The sequence below is a fragment of the Chamaea fasciata genome, unplaced genomic scaffold (genome assembly GCF_029207755.1).
Source record: "Chamaea fasciata isolate MVZ Bird 193981 ecotype frontalis unplaced genomic scaffold, bChaFas1.0.hap1 SCAF_8, whole genome shotgun sequence".
NCBI classification, from domain to species: Eukaryota; Metazoa; Chordata; class Aves; order Passeriformes; family Sylviidae; genus Chamaea; species Chamaea fasciata.
The window spans coordinates 8491159-8507089 of record NW_027094093.1 but is presented as its reverse complement, the minus strand read 5'-3'; the positions used below and the strand labels follow the sequence as shown (position 1 = coordinate 8507089).

General features: G+C 49.0%; 1 protein-coding gene across 3 annotated transcripts; it reads right to left on the bottom strand.

The window, feature by feature from the left end:
* Position 1: 1 nt before the first annotated feature.
* CUNH2orf88 (chromosome unknown C2orf88 homolog) lies at positions 2 to 13250 on the bottom strand. Of its 3 annotated transcripts, XM_066189579.1 has the most exons (4): positions 13192 to 13250; positions 12650 to 12798; positions 7633 to 7701; positions 2 to 3737 (listed from the first exon to the last, which is right to left on the bottom strand). In XM_066189579.1, exon 4 carries the CDS (start codon positions 3576 to 3578, stop codon positions 3315 to 3317), a length of 264 nt encoding a protein of 87 aa, XP_066045676.1. In that variant the 5' UTR covers positions 3579 to 3737; positions 7633 to 7701; positions 12650 to 12798; positions 13192 to 13250; the 3' UTR covers positions 2 to 3314. The 3 variants fall into 3 exon arrangements, with proteins under 3 accessions (XP_066045676.1, XP_066045677.1, XP_066045675.1); XM_066189580.1 differs by lacking the exons at positions 12650 to 12798; positions 13192 to 13250 and adding an exon at positions 12824 to 12903; XM_066189578.1 differs by lacking the exon at positions 13192 to 13250 and having other exon boundaries at positions 12650 to 12882.
* Between the last annotated feature and the right edge of the window lie 2681 nt (positions 13251 to 15931).

Here is a 15931-nt window from a genome sequence, read left to right as displayed (position 1 = left end):
GGTAAGTTGAATTTTATTTGGTCCACAAGAAAATATTTTCCACAAAAAATATTGTAAAAATATATTGTAGTGTGTTTTATTTGGGAATACTGATGTGCCTTACTCCAGAAACGTCACCTTTACAAAGTTGTGCTGCAGTTAATGTATTTTGAACCGTTATTAGAATAGCCAGTCAGTCACATCATATCCACTCAGATTAATCGTGTTTCCTGGAGAAAACATAAAGCAAATGTATTTTTAACTCCTAAATAGAAGTAAACAGTTTTGCAGAGCATGCCAGTCCCAAACTGGAGTGCCTTTATTACACAAAATCAAGTCAAAGAATCAATGGTAACTTAGCTGGAAACCCACTGTCAGTGGCTCTGTGAAATTCTAGCACAGCTTAGCATAAATTTATTTAAGTGAAGAAGTCTTTATTTTTACAATGTATTAGTGTTGTGCCTGTTAAATGTACAGCAGAGCTCTGGAGAGTGATCTCCCTCAGTCTCTTACCCGACTGTAGCACTGAACAGATTTATTTTCTATTAAGGGTAAGTGCATTATTTATAAGGACAGCGTCCTGTAAAAGAGATGATTTTCCTGGTGAGAAGCCGTCTCCCTGTTGTTTGCAAGCTTGTTTGCTTTCCGTTTGCTGCGTGCCTTCCCTGAAGTGCCAATGCCAGGGAAAGCAGAGTAAAGCAGCTGGAATTGCACTTGGGGCCATTCTGAAGCTGCTGTGATCTTCAGGCCCCAGGGAGGGCCCAGCTTGGTGGCTGCAGGGGAGGGACTGGTTGGGCCCAGGCAGCTGGTGCTGAGTCAGCTCTGGGGCAGCCACCCCACACAGCAGCTCCTGCAACAGGGGAGCAGGCCTCGGGCACCTTCCAGGGGCCTGGGTGACTCCTCTAGGGAAATTCCAGGTGCTGATCACAGTGGATGCTGTGGTGGAACCTCGGGCTGCTGTTGGATCTGTGGTGGCAGCCTGCCAACGGGGAGCTGCTTTCAGGAGCGCTGCCGATACTCCTGAAGAGGGTCAGAGGCTAAGGCTATGTCCAGAGGAAGGACTGGAGACGTGGCAGCAGGAAGCACTGCAACACCCCACTGCCCGTGGCAACTGCCTGGGTGCCTGTGCGAGGGCCAGGGCACATCCACCTCCAGGTGCTCGGACAGGGAGTGCACTTTTCTACCTGCTCCTCACCTGCCTGGCCAACAATGGCTGTGCAGCTTTGGCTTTTTTATTTTTAATTACTGTGGTTAGCAGTGTTAACCTTCTCGAGCCCACACTCATGTTAGAAAGGTTGACCTTTTTTTTTTTTTTTGTAATAAAGCTTTATTTCAGCTAGAATAAGAATAGCAATCTTTTTTTAATACTGTGGTTAAGCAATATCCAATTGATATGTACTGACTTGATCAGTGTTTTGGCTTTGCTTTCTAACTCACACTAATATATGGAGGTATTTTAGAGCAAACAGAGTGTGATCTAATGTTTTATGTGCTGTAGAACTTGAAGGAACATCACTGTTAGCAGGAGAATTTAAGTGAACCATAAAACCTTAGTCCCACTTTGCACATGGCTTTGAGGATGACCACGTAACAGAGGACAACATTACAGCATAAGCTGGTTTTGTTCCCTTTTGCAGCAAAGGCCCGAGAACAGTCTTAATGGCAGGTCACTGGGAATCCAGTCTGGTCACTGGGATTTAATGGCAGCTTGTGCTGTGTCACAGAGAAGCATTTTTCACCCTTTATTCCTGATAAAACCACTTCCCTGTATAGGTGAATTTCAAATACCTATGTTTGTGTCACAACATTTGCAAAACAGCTCAATTAATAGACTGTCTTATGTCAGAAAATAAGCTAAAACCAGCATTTGACATGGTCCTCTTTCTGCTTGCTTCCCATTGCTTGAAAAATCATGCTTTGGATCATTTACTAGAACTCTGTGTACCTTTTAAAAATAGTAACAGCTTTAGCCAGTATGGAAAGCATTTCTCTATAAAATGAAAACAAAATGGAAAGCATTTTGATCTAGGAAAAAGAACTATGTCTTTTTAAACCGGGCAGCACAGAAAAAGGAACAAACAGGTGGTAAAAGCCAAGCTGTTAGAAGGCCTTCACTTTGAATAAAACGTCAGCAACATTGTACCTTTGGGATGAATAAGAACAATCCATCCGTGTCCTGGTGTGTGAAATGGCAGCTGTGAGTGCAGTGGCTCAGGCTGGGAGTCCTGGGCAAGCAGGGAGCAGTGTGTGGATGCAGCCCTTCAGTTTTGGGCCTAAGGCTTAGTCCCCAGCTCTTCATTCAGAGCACGGCTCAGGCCTGGGGCTCCTGTTGGCATTGCCATGAACAGGTTTTCCACCAGGGAGGCAGCAGCCTACAGAAGCTGAAGGAAGAGATCCTGTCCCCGGGGTGGTACTTCAGAGAGGAATTTCAGTGTAATGCAGCCACAGTTCCCATGAAACAAATTGTCCTAAAGCACTGCCACACCCCTGAAGGCTCTTTCACTAGTTACCATCAGTAGTTTTTGCACATCTCTCTGGGTTACAGTAAAACAATAAAACCAAATCCTCCCCAAAAAACCAGCACCCTGACACAAAAAATCCCCCCCACAAAACCGAAAAACCAAACAGCTTTGGTCTAAACACAGCGACCAGATGTCATTAACCTATCTTAACTGCAGGGTTTTAGAGACAAGCTTTCAAGCATTTACAGAAGCATCTGTTAATCATAATGCACTGCTTATCGATGCTGGCATGTTTCTCACTGGGTCACTTCAATGGAAGGTGAATTGCATCATCATCCAAATGGCTCCCTGAATACTACTGGGGTTTACAAAGCACCTCTCATCACCTTCATTATATTGTGGTTTTACAGATTCCGTCAGGTCACAGAATCAAAAGTAAAATTGATGACAGCAGTAACTTTGCTACATGCAGACCTTGATTTCACTTCAGCGAAACGCAGACAAATTCACCAAGCACAGAGAGTTCATCTCACCTACAGACAGCACTGATCTTTTATGCAGAACACAGAAATAATCCAAGTTTTGTCCTCTGTGGCAGTGCTTGTAGAGGTGCAGGACAGCCACAGTCTTCTCATCCCCTTTTTAACACTGATTTCTGGTCACATCCACACATACAAAGACAGTATACTCAACGTACGGCTGACAAGGAATGACACCTGACGAAGAGGTTCTACTGCGATCCAATTATTAGCAATCTGTGTTAAAAGGCAAATTGTCACCGGCTCCCCTGCAGACACCTGCCCACAGTGATGTTCAGAGGGCAGCTGGGGCTGCTTTATCCACGCTCTCAGCCGGGCCAGGCCGCGGGAGGGCTCAGGGCACGTCGCTCTCGATGAAGGGGATGTCGCTGTACTTGCTCTCGGTCACCGCCCACTGCTTGACCGCCTGCTCCAGGATCTCCCGGGAGAGCCGGTGCGCGTAGTCCAGCACGATGGCGCTCGAGGGGCCCCTCTCCTCCGCCTTCGCCGCCAGCAGCGACGACTTCTCCCCGGTGCAGCCCTCGCCACCTGCCCCGACCCTCTCATCCGGGACAGCGCTGGAACCTTGGAAGGCAGCCTTGGATTTGATGCATCCCATGGTACATCGGAAAACGCAGCTGCAAAATTCAGCTCAGCAGCATGTTCGGATAACCTGGAAGCGGTTCCCTTGTTCGATGCAGCGCTGCTGCTTCTTGCCAGTGGCTCCAGTTATTTTCAAAGAACAGAACATCTCCTTTTGTCCTTCTTCTGAGGAAATCTGTCAAAACAGTGTTTCATATAAAGGCAGTGAATAGTTTACCATTCTCAATGAGCTCAAAGGAAACCTAAATTCACTACAGGCGCTCGTAGAAGCGGCTTAAATAAATCTCTGCCCAGTGTGCGTAAAATGTTTTTATCGGTAACATCCATCTACTACAAGTAGGCAAAGTTTGACCTGAATTCACGCTGCCTTTGAATGCAACTCCCAGTACAGCATGTAGGCCATCTAGGAATGTAAAAGCCTTAGGAAAAAAAAAATAAAGTCTGTTTCTTCCAAGCTGACAATGTGTTGCACTTCTGAAACTGCAAACAAATTCTGTTTAGCTCCAGGGACTGCTGCTGCTGCTGCTGGAAATAAACACCAAAACCACCCCACAGAAGCCCCACACAACCACCATAGCCAGAGTCTCGTGTCATGGCTGTCACACACCCTCTGGGCACGATGACACTAATTCCCAGTGTCATTCTGCTGTTGCTCAAGGAGGCTGGAGCAGGGCAGCCACCAGAAGGTATTCACAAGGAACAAGAGCTGTTTTTGTTTTTTTCCCTGGAGAGGGTAGGGAAAGCAGCAGCAGCCTGCTGTGATCAAGGCAGTTCCAACACAGCCAGAGCACCATTCTCCCTAGAGCAGGACTACTCTACATCTAGAGAAGGGGAAGTGACCAGCAAAACACCTGGCAGAGTCCTTTTCAAGTCATCAGTTGGTCAACTCCAAATTTGGGTATATGGGGTTTTGTTTCCTGGCCTACGAAGCTGTTTCTGGGGCTACTTTCTCTCAGGCAAAGCAGAATCTCACGAGACGCCTGACTCTGCTTGGCATGTGCTTACCCACTTATCAGACTTAACAGACTGCCAGCCAAAATAAAGACTGCGCAGCACAGAAACCAACTGTTCCCTACAGCTTCACCCAATGACGTTGTGCTAAGGTCAGCCAAAGTTAAAGATTTTTTGTAAATAGCCTTTGAAAACACAATCATGGCTAAGATGTTAAGCCTTATTTATTTCCTTTACACACTGGAGGAAATAGCGGCTCCCATCCAGTAACCTGATCACAGGCAAATATTTGCAGAGGACATCAATGCCATTTGCAGGCAAATGGTGCTGCACAGGTAGGACGGGACTTCCCCTGTCTAGCAGCTGGCTCAGGAGAGCCAGATTCCTGGGACAAGCTCCTCTCCTCTCTCTGCTGCTTCATAACAACATTGCTACCTGTTTGTAGGGCTGAAGTGCAGCACAGAAGGGGTGGCTGGTGCTCCTGGCAGGAAATCAGTGCTAAAGGGCTCCAGAAACCACTGAGTCCATGCAAATATTTTTCACACCTTCAGCTTCGTGCCAGGACATTTCAGCGTTGTAGAGGAACGTCTGTAAACCACCTCAATGAAGTTCAGTAAGTCTCCTTTGGGACAGGCACTGTAATTCACCGGCCTCTAACACAAACCCTGCTGCCAAGGGCTGACCTCCACTTGCAGCTTTACCCAACACAGATTTTTATTCCAGTAACTCATCATTAAATGAGTAAAGACTGGATGGATAACCAGCAGGATTCCCTTCACTGCACAAAAAAAATATTTATCCCTATGGAGGTTCATACCCCCACGTATCCATCACATACACTGATCAAACTTAACGTGCCCACTGACCAGAGGCCAAGGAGAGGCCTGAAAGCAATTCAGACAGCTGAATAATTCAAAGCTTTAATAGTAATATCTTGTGCATGTCTAATTTCAATATTTACCATTAATAAAACATTAATCCTAATCACTTCCACTTGCTCTGCTGGACAAATATGTAGATCCAAGTACCTGGTAAAGAATCACTAGCAGCAGGTACCACCCAGCACTGCTGTTACCTGAAAGCTGCGGTCTTGATCTAACATGCAGCTTCAGTGTACTTTTATCAAAGTTTATCCCTGACACTTTCCTTAGAATAGACTATTCAGATTTAGATTTTTTTATCCAAGTCTGGAGCTATGGTGTTTTCTGTTGGTTTTGGTTTTTGTTTTATCACTGCTTTAATGTTTCCCTCGCGCAGCTGCAGATTTCTGTTAGGGGACACCGGCAGATGAGTTATTGTCTAATGGAAAGGACAGAAAGTGAGAAGTGGGAGGATAAATTTCTCCTAGAGCAGCCAGGGAGAAATTCCCTAAGGTCAGCATCTTCCTCTGCAGAACTCACCACCTCTGCCTCTTCATTTGGGCCAAGCCAAATGTTCCTGGGACTGTCCTAGCAGAGAACAGGGTGGCCCTAAAGCTTGCACACAGCAAGGCACACAGCACAGCTCAACTGTTCCAAATCAGCTGAGCTTCAAAGCAAAGTTATCAACCCTAGTTTAAATTCTTGCCTGTTGCTCATTTCATTTTTTACAGAGCTCAGTACTCTCCAAGCCACTGCAGTGTTACAGTGTGCCCGGTCTACTGGAGTTAATAATTGTTGGCACAGAAATGATTGCAAATGAAGCTGCCCTCAACCTTCTGGCTGCTTCCTTGTTTTCTTGACAGCCCTTGCCTGCACACACACCAGAATGAAGTGATGTTTAAATCCTCTCTGCCTAACTTATCTCCAGAGTGTTAAGTTCTGACAGGGATTTTAACATCTCTACCCTTCCTTGCAACGCTCATACCCTGAGAGGGAAAAACCCCAACAGATTAAACCAGCTCGTTTTACTGCCAGCACAATGTTCCATCCTGTAACTGCACAAGGCAAAGCTGTGTGACTGGAGCCTGTTTCTGTCAGTGCCCAAGCTCTGCTCTGTGGCCAGTTGTGCCTCAGACATCACTGCATGGATGGTTCGGGGCTCAGGCCAGGAGCTCTGCAGCGCAGCTCCTCATGTGACAAAGCTGCTGGGCTTAGCTGGAGCCAGAGGTCAGCCAGCTCTGCCTGCTCTGCTCACTCTCAACCAGGAGCTAAAGCTGCACCAGCACACACCAGAACTCCTCTTTTTAGGGACAGATTTTACAGTAGGTGAAATGCTGATTTATTCATCTGAAAAACATAGGCTCCTAGTTGTGCTCAATTTTACTGGATGTACAGTCAAAATGTTTTTAAATGCTTCATTTAACTTCAGCACAACAAACACTGTGTATGACTTGAATGAAAGTCTTGAAAGCAATCCATTCCATATTAGAATTGGAGGTTCCCAAGGATAAGTTCAGATGCTTTTTCACCTACTATTTTATTTACTGTGGTAATACTAGGAGAGAGAAAATATTGAGGGGGTGGTAGCTGAATTCACCAGGCACATGAGGGCTAAGCAGTGTCTTTGCCAGCCTGGCAAAGTGTTTCCTGCCAAGGTGAACTCATTTCTAATTACTGAAGGAAACAAAACAATGGTGAAAGGATGCCTGCAATTCACTATTAGCCAATATAAAATAGAGGAAAAAAAGCATTAATCACGTAACTGCCGTTTTTGAAAACAAATAGGATTTTTTAAGCTCTAAAATAATCAATAAAGTAATTGAAAAAAGGTAAACATGAAAGATCAAAAAATAAGGGTTTCACTGGCCTCTGCAATACACCATCATATGATGAAAACAGGCAGAAGAGCAAGGGTTTTGCTGTTATGCAACATCTGCAGCCATCATAAGCAGGTAAGTTCCTGCTACCATTTAAATGTTTTCCATCCACGAGAACCTCAGAAAAAAATCTTGAAGTTCAATACTGTGCTGTAAGAAACAGCTTTCTGCAACACTTTATGTTACAGCAGTCAACAGATAAAAAATAAGCCATAGCTCTCAAAAGAGCTTCAAAATGTGCAGCTTTGCCCAGCTGAAGACAGCAAGTAATTCCTGCTGTGACAGAGCCAAACTTTTTGGTTCAAACAGGACTCCTCCTCCAGCAGGGAGGCTTTCAGTTTTCCCCTGGGTATCTGCAGGAGAAGCTCAGAGTGCCACTTACCAGAACCACGTCTGCTTCCAACAGGTTGTCCCCTCGTCCCCAGGACAGCACCGCTTCACGTCTGGGACTCTGCAAAGGGAACCGAGGAACAGAGCTTAGCACCCTCCAGGATGCCAGAGGTGCACATTACTACCAAGGTGATAAATCTGTAGTGCTGGCCTTGCACAAGCCTGCCTGCCTTTTCTCCCACACAGAACTTGACTTTGACCAAGGTAAAAGGATGACACAGCACAGAACAGACGAGATTGAATGACAGGCTGCAACAATTGATACACAGCACCTAATGCCGGGCTCGGAGTGGGGCCCCTGCTTGGGCAAGTGTCTCCTGACCATGTGCAGGGTGCCAACCTCCTCCCACAGCAAGTCCAGGTAAGGAGGATTTCAGAAGGGTAAGGGAAGGGTAATGTGCCCCATCTGTTGCCTAACCTCAAAAGTTCTCTCCTGCTTTCCCTTCTCCCTCTCAAAGCTTCCGCTGAGACCTGGACCTCAATCATCCAAGGATACAGGGAGAACAGTCAGCCAATCCCAGTGCCGCCATTATCATGGAAACAATAAACTCTGGAACAAAGGGATTCGAAGTTGGAGTTTGGGCAGGTGAGCTACCAGCAGAGGTAACCAAACAGCACTTAGGCATCCACACCTCTGAACTGCACCCAGTCACATAAAATATTCACCCCCTCCATGTAATAACGGAGAGGAAACCCAGAAGATCCTCTGTCCACCTCTCCCTCACAAGGTGAGCTGTAATTCAGGAGCACACGTGGCACCGCCCTTTGGATACTCTGCAGCTCCAAGCAGAGCAGCGGCACAGAAATGGCAGAGGGATGAATCATTCACTCAGTGCACAGCATCCCCTCCATCCCTGCAGGACTCAGAGCTCCCCGTGCAAAGCAGCCCCAGGCAGGGGCTCCCAGAGCAGTCCAACCCACCAGGCTTTCAGTTCTGCCTCTCCTTAACATCCAGCTGCCTGTAAATCCTACAGAGGAGAAGCACTGCCTAACATTTATTGTAACAACTCATCCTAATCATAGGAAAATGAAGTTTTAAACAGCCACAGTTACTTCAAGACAAGCACAATATCAAAGATTCTGCTGCCTCAGACAATCACTGATGCCCAAATATCCCAAAACAACTCAGGACACAAAAAGGAAAAATGGAGATCTCATTCCCCTCAGAGCCATCCCCTCCCTCTCCTGTCAGTGCCAACAAGAGATAAGAGCTACAGATTGGAAAAGGCTGGATGCAGCAACTGCAAACAACTGCTGTGCAAGATTAGCGTGGAAGTGAAAGTCTCCTGGTTATCTGTCTCAAGGTATGTGCTGGAATTTCAAAGGCTTGGGTTTTTCCCCTCCATGGCCAGAATTGATAAAGCTTTTCCAGGCTTCTAAGCCAGTTTGTAACTGAATGGGGAAATGACACATTTGCTTTAAAAGGCTTTTCAATAAGAGCACAGCTGATCACAGAATCATAAAATTAGTTTGGTTGGAAAAGGCCTTTCAGATCAAGTCCCACCATTATCCCAGCACTGCCACATCCACTACTAAAACTTTCCCCTGAGGGCCACATCTCCACATCTTTTAAATACCTCCAGGGATGGTGACTCCACCACTTCCCTGGGCAGCCTGTTCCAATCCTGACCACCCTTTCAGTGAAGAATCTTTGCTAATATCCAACCTAAACCTTTCCTGGCACAACCTGAGATCATTTCTCCTGGATCTATTGCTTGTTACCTGAGAGAAGAGACTGAGCCCCACCTGCCTAAACCCTCCTTTCTCAGAACACTGAGTTACTTAATGGAGGCAATTTCCATGTCAAATTTCATCTCTCAAGCACTTTAGCATCGCAGTTAAGGAACATGAAAATCTTCAAATCAGAGGAAAAAACAAGAGAGAATAAAATGTTTCTTCTTACATCCCTTTATGATTTAAGTGCAAGTGGGGTGTTTTTGCCGTTAAATAACAGCTGTGTTGATGTGAGTTTTTATGCTGACAAACTCTGGAAAACTAAAACCAGTACTGACTTAAAAAAAAAATTAAAAAAGGCAAAAACGCCCACAAAAACCAAGAAACAGTCTGCTCCCTCCCCAAGGCACACAACCACAGAAGCCAGGAACAAAATCAAGTGCTTTCTGTGCTGTTCTAGAAGTCTTACCCAAGCTTTGGGAAGCGACAAATAAAGACGAAGTACCAAAAGAAACCTTTGGGTGAAAATACCAGTAGTGCAGAGACCAGCAATGCCAGTAGGTACAGCCCTCGGCAGCCACAATGTTATTCTTCATCCAGGAAAAAGAAGTCTTGTTAAAAGCAAAGAACACTGTGTGCTTGGTAGCTGTCTAATTTCATGAAAGTAAAACTGTACCCAGTTGGCCTGTCCTGAAATCCTCCCTCCAGTGCAGCAGTTTATTCACCAGAACTGCACACACAGCTCAGGGGGAGCCTGAGTGTCATTGGAGAGCAGGATGCTAAAAACTTCTTACAGGTGCTGCTCGTATTTTACCTCAGTTACTTGTCCAAACAGCTCTATAGACAGCTGTCAGTCCCAATTTGGATAGAAACGCTTACAATATATTGATTTTTTTCCCCTCAATATCTCAGAATACATGCATGCACCAGTACAGACTCTGCCAGAACATGGACAAGAGGGAACATTAACTTAACTACCCCCATAGGAACAGGAGAAGGATGCCTACCATTGATAGAAGTCCGTTTTCTTGGTGGCTAACAGTGAACCAATGGATTTCCTCAGCAATTAAGGCCTTGGAGTGAAGCTGTAGAAGAAAGGGCATGAAGATGCAGTGCCTCTCAGAAACTCCATCTGCAGGAAGTTTAGCCAAGACTTAAGGAACCCAACTGCAGAAGCTACAGAGGAATGCCTTTGGAAGGGAAAGCTAATAGTGACAGAGGAAATCCAAAATCCTCCAAGACCCCAAATACAAAATAATGCTCAAAACTGGTGAGCAAAACAGAAACAAAATACCAGAAATGGATATAAAGTTTTTGACGTAGATGTACAGCTGTTTCTTTGCCCTGCATAACGCCAAAGGATGCAGATTCAACATTTCTTTCAGCAAAGTCTACAGGTCTTATTATTATCAGCCCCTCCCATCTGCACAAGCTGCAAGTCCACGGTCTGAAGACCATCCCCACAGCAGCGGAAAACACAAGGTTCACCACCAAAGGTGCATTACTGTCCTCCACAGGTGCCAGGCACAGACAGAGCTGCAGACAATGAAAAGGGATGCACAAATCTTTACGAGCAAGAAAAGCCCCCCCCTGCAGCTATTGCTGGCTGCTGCCCAGCCTGGGGATCCTGCCAGCAGGAACTGAGGAGCAGCAGCAGCTAAAACAGCGGATCGGTGTCTCAGGCTGACAGGGTCGGGTTTTATTGTAGTGGCTGTCACAAGATTCAACTACGAACATATGGAGCTGCAGAGCATAAGGTATGAATGAGGGACACTGCCTGGCTTTGTGACGCCCTCAGGAAGCCAAAGGCTCCACTGGATTAACACAGATGAAAGTCAGAAGGAAGGAGACGGTCAAGATCTGCCCAAGATCAACCACAGAAGAGCACAATAGAAGCAGCACGCAACACCATTCTGTTCTTTAATCTCCAGAAGCCAATTAGAACAAGGGAAATGGGAATTAGGAATGCACCAGAAAAGCCATTTTTTCACATCTCACATAGGAAGGCACAGGAAAACACAGCCCCCCAGTTTAAAATCACAACTGTGTTACTACTGATTTGCACAAACTGAGGAGTAAGAGGACAGCGTGAGGATTTAACAACCAGATGCTCCAACTGTACGAAAGCTGCCCCGAATTGCATCAAAGAACTATGCCAGCCTCAAGAATCACTCTGTCTCACGGCTCTCCCCCGGTATTTGTTTCCTTGGATTCCATCACTCCTAACGTGCCAGCTGCTCCTTCCAGCAGTTGCCGCCTTCGCGCCTGGGAAGGGGAAAGGGCGGCAGGCAGGCGGGGCAGCCGCGCCCGCACGGCCCCGCACGGCCCCGCACGGCCCCGCACGGCCCCGCACGGCCCCGCACAGACCCGCACGGCCCCGCACGGCCCCGCACGGCCCCGCACGGCCCCGCACGGCCCCGCACAGACCCGCACGGCCCCGCACGGCCCCGCACGGCCCCGCACCGCTGCCAGCTCTGGCCCCCAGGACCCTGCCACGGAACCACCTCGGCCCCAGGGACACGAGCGTCCTGAGGCTCTGCCCAACCCCTCGGGCAGCTTGTACGAACCAAGGTGATTTTAAAGCAAGAATGTTCTCAGCAGAACGTGATGTTCAAAAAAAAAAAGCGAATTTGTATTACTTGAAGGTTAAAAATGCCACTTTGTTAAGGCTACAGGATAAATCCTGCAGTTTTCCTTTTTTTTTTTTTTAATTACTATATTTAGAAACCTAATTTGGTCTGCTACTTACTGAACTATGAGAAAGCATAAAATATTTCTAAATGTTTAACAATTTTTGCCACGACAGGTCTTGCATTATTAAATGTGTATTTTATAACGTGCCAGATGAAAGTAACCTGCTCTGTGTAAGGGTCAGCGTGGAAGCCTGGAAAGGGACTCATGGCAAAGCAGGGGCTCACAGACCCTCACATCACCTCGGCCGGCAAATACGGTAGCCTCACGTCTTCCCCACAGCAGGAACACCGCCTGAAGAGAACCAGCCACGCCGTTTACCTTCCCGCTCGGCATCACTCTCACTGCTGTCCGTAGCACCACCTTTCCTCAGGGTGCCCAGCGGGAGCGGCACCTCCGCTTCGCTCAGTTTGGAGGAGTCCGTGGCCGGCAACCTCGCTGCGAGATGATGGGAGGAGTAAAGCAGCACGGCCGCCCGTCCTGAAAAACCCCACCTCAAAGCACGGCTCTCCCTGCTCTCCTGCACGCCACGGCTGAAGGCCAGCGCTGCCCACGGCCGGGCTCGCCCCGCGGGTGCGGCCGCGCATCCCCGTCCCTCCCTCCCGGCCCCGGCGCGGCTCGGGGCGATGGAGCGGGGCACGTACCGGCGCGGCGGGGCGGCGTCCGTGCGAGCAGCATGCTGGAAGCGTGGCCCCGCCGCGCACGGTCCCCGGCCGCCGGGCTGCCCCTTCCTCCGGCGGTGCCCGCGGGATCCGGCCCTCGTCCCACCGACGCCGCCGCCTCCTCCGGGCTCCTGAACGGCAAAGACGCAAACCCACCGTCAAAGTCCATGCTGGGAGCGCCGCCCGGCCCCCCGCCCGCCCCGCGGCGCTCGCACAGGTAGCGCCGGGAGGGCCCCGCGCCCGCCGCCGCTCCCGCCGCTCCCGCCGCTCCGCCGGGCGCTCCCCGCCCTCCCCGGGGCGGTGGCGGCGGGGCCGGGCGGGGCCGGGGGCGGGGGCGCCGCCGAGCCCGGGAGCGGCGCCGCGGCCCCGACCTGGCCCCCGCTGCCGGCACCTGCGCCCGCCCCGCGTCCCCCGTGCGGGCCCGGCCACGGCGCTCCTGCCCCGCCCGGGGCAGCGGGGCCGCCGAGCCTCAGCGCCGGCCCCGGCCCTGGCAGGCAAAATAAGGGAAAAGGGGGAAAAATCACCCAGGCAGGAAAGACGCCTCTCATTGGCTTCTCCTCCTTTAAATCCTCCTCCTCCCTGTACTCGGCGCTAGTGAGGCACATCTGGAGTGCTGTGTCTAGGTCTGGGCTCCTCGGAACAAAAACCACGAGGAGCTACTGGAGAGGGTCCAGCAGAGGTCACGAAGATAATGAGGGATCTGGAGCACTCTCTTCCAAGGAGAGACTGCCGGTGCTGGGCCTGTTCAGTCTGCAGTAGAGAGGACTGAGAGGGGATCTCATTGATGCGTATAAATATCTCAAAGGTGGGTGCCAAGAGAATGGTGCCAGACTCTTGTCAGTGGTGCCCAGCGACAGGATGAGGAGCAATGGCCACAAACTAAAATGCAACAAGTTTCACCTTAACGTGATGAAGAACTTCACTCTGAGGGTGGCAGAGCACTGGAACAGTTGCCCAGTGAAGTTGTGGGGTCTCCCTCTCTAGAGACATTCCAAACCCATTCCTGTGCTACCTGCTCCAGGTGACCCTGCCTTGGCAGGAGGGGTGGGCTGGATGATCTCCAGAGTCCACTTCTAACAACCCTAACAATTCAGGGATTCTGTGAAACATGGAAAAGCACGTTGAAAGAACGGTGTTGCCATATAAAAGCTCAGGGCCATCACCATGGTGTGTTCCACTCAGCCCTGGGACAGCACTGAGGTGCCAGAACACACGGAGCACACAAGGACTGGTGAGCATTAAAGCAAAGAAAATAGTGGAAAAGACTGGGGGAGAGGCCTGGGTGATGCTTCTCTGATTTTATCCTGTCAGGCAGCATCAAATCATGTACAACCACAGAGAAGTATTAATTATACCAAAGCTCTTTAGGAAACACCCCCATTCCAAAAGAAAGCTTCCAGAATGAAGGAGCTGAGCAAACTAAATTAACATTTTCAATTTTTCAAAAATAAACGCTATGCTAAAACTGAAAGCGATTTGGTAAGAGAGGCTGCAAACAGACACCCTGGGTAAAGCATTCCTGCTTTTGGGGAGTTCTTGGCACCCAAACTACTGTACAATACACACAAGCATGCCTGGGCATCACCACTTGGGAGACTGTCATGGAGCTCATGCCTGGCTGGGGCTGACAAACAACACCCCAGAACTCACAGGAGTCTCCTGGCCCTGATGGTGACTGGCCTGGGGACACAAGGCTCATGCTGGCCCTGGCTTGTCCTGCAGCAACAGGCTAAAAGCCAGGGGTGCTGCAGGGCTGGGCACTGTGCTTGTGCCCCTCACTGCAGTCAGCACTCACTTTCAGTGCCCGTGCTGAGCTCTGGCTAAGTCTCCTATCTATTCAGGCAGGTTTCATAGAATCAGAGGATAATTTAGATTGGAAAGGACCTCCAAGATCATCAAGTCCAACTGATAACCTGGCACTGTCAAGTCCACCACTAAAACACATCCCTTAGTGGCACACCTACACAGCTCTTAAATACCTCCAGGGATGGTGACTGCACCACTGCCCCGGGAAGATTGGCACACAATGCTTGGCTACCCCTTCGATGAAACAATTTTTTCGAATATGCAACCTATGCCTCTCCTGGCACAACCTGAGGCCGCTTCCTTTGGATCTATTGCTGTTACCTGGGAGAAGAGGCCAACTCATCTCACTACACCCTCCTTTCAGGTCATTCTAGGGAGCAGTAAGGTCTCCCCTGAGCCTCCTTTTCTCCAGGCTGAACACCCCCAGCTCCCTCAGCCCCTCCTGGTATGATGACTCTCTAGCCCTTCACCCAGCTCTGTTATCTGTTCCTAGACACGCTGCAGCACCTCAATGATTATTGCCAAGCACATATCCAATTGTCAAGTAGGCTTCTAACACATTTCCAGTCAGTCATTGGCATGCCAAGGAATCTCTCGCAGTGTTTTCAAAGCCAAAGAAAACACTACGCTGGTAACATTCATCAAGAGAAACACTAACTGTAGCTGCTGGTCACAGACTATCCATTGCTCTGCTGGAGGGGCCGTGCAGGGCCAGGAGAGCCAGGGGATGGACAGGTACAGAAAAATAAGAACATCCCTCTGCTCTCCAGTGGTTGGGAAACCCTCCCTAGCCCGGAAAACTGGGAGACAGGGAGCAGGCAGCCACCCCTGCACACACCCACCAACAAAATCCAGCAGTTCCTGGTATGAAAGGACTGCTGCTACAGCTCTTGTGACCACCCAACAACAGCACACAATATTACACTCATTACTTGCAAACACTCCACCTGTGAATTAAAAACCCCACATATTTTTACTAATTATTGCCTTTGGGGCCTGGAGAAAGCATTGTGCTGCCAAGTGCTGTGCACAGGGTTTGTACACGCTGCGTTTGCTCTGTCATTTCATCCAGCTCTAATGGGAACCATGCTCCCTTGGAGCCCAACGGCAGAGTTTCTGGGCTGGGGTGCAACAGGAGACCAAAGCTTGACCCTTAGCAGCAGTTCCCAGGGCAGGCAACCTCAGGTCCTCATCAGCCCCAGGTCCTCACACCTGTGATTTTTAAGTGACGAGTTCCCCAGCCAGGATTAAGCCCCCTGGGCACTAAGCACAGGCTGCAAGTGTTTGCAGGGGCAGGTCTGGGGAGCTCGACCCAAAACCTGTTAAAGCTGGTGACACTGTGCCCTCGGATTTCAAGGAGCTTTAACTTGGGACCTGCTGACCTGGGCAGATTTTGTGCAGATGTTTTATTACTGCTTTAGCTCACCTGTAGGTGGCTGGAAGAGAAAATCAAATAAA

Excerpts from the sequence above, each read along its gene's own strand:
- CUNH2orf88 (XM_066189579.1), bottom strand. The coding sequence starts at position 3,578 with ATGGGATGCATCAAATCCAAGGCTGCCTTCCAAGGTTCCAGCGCTGTC.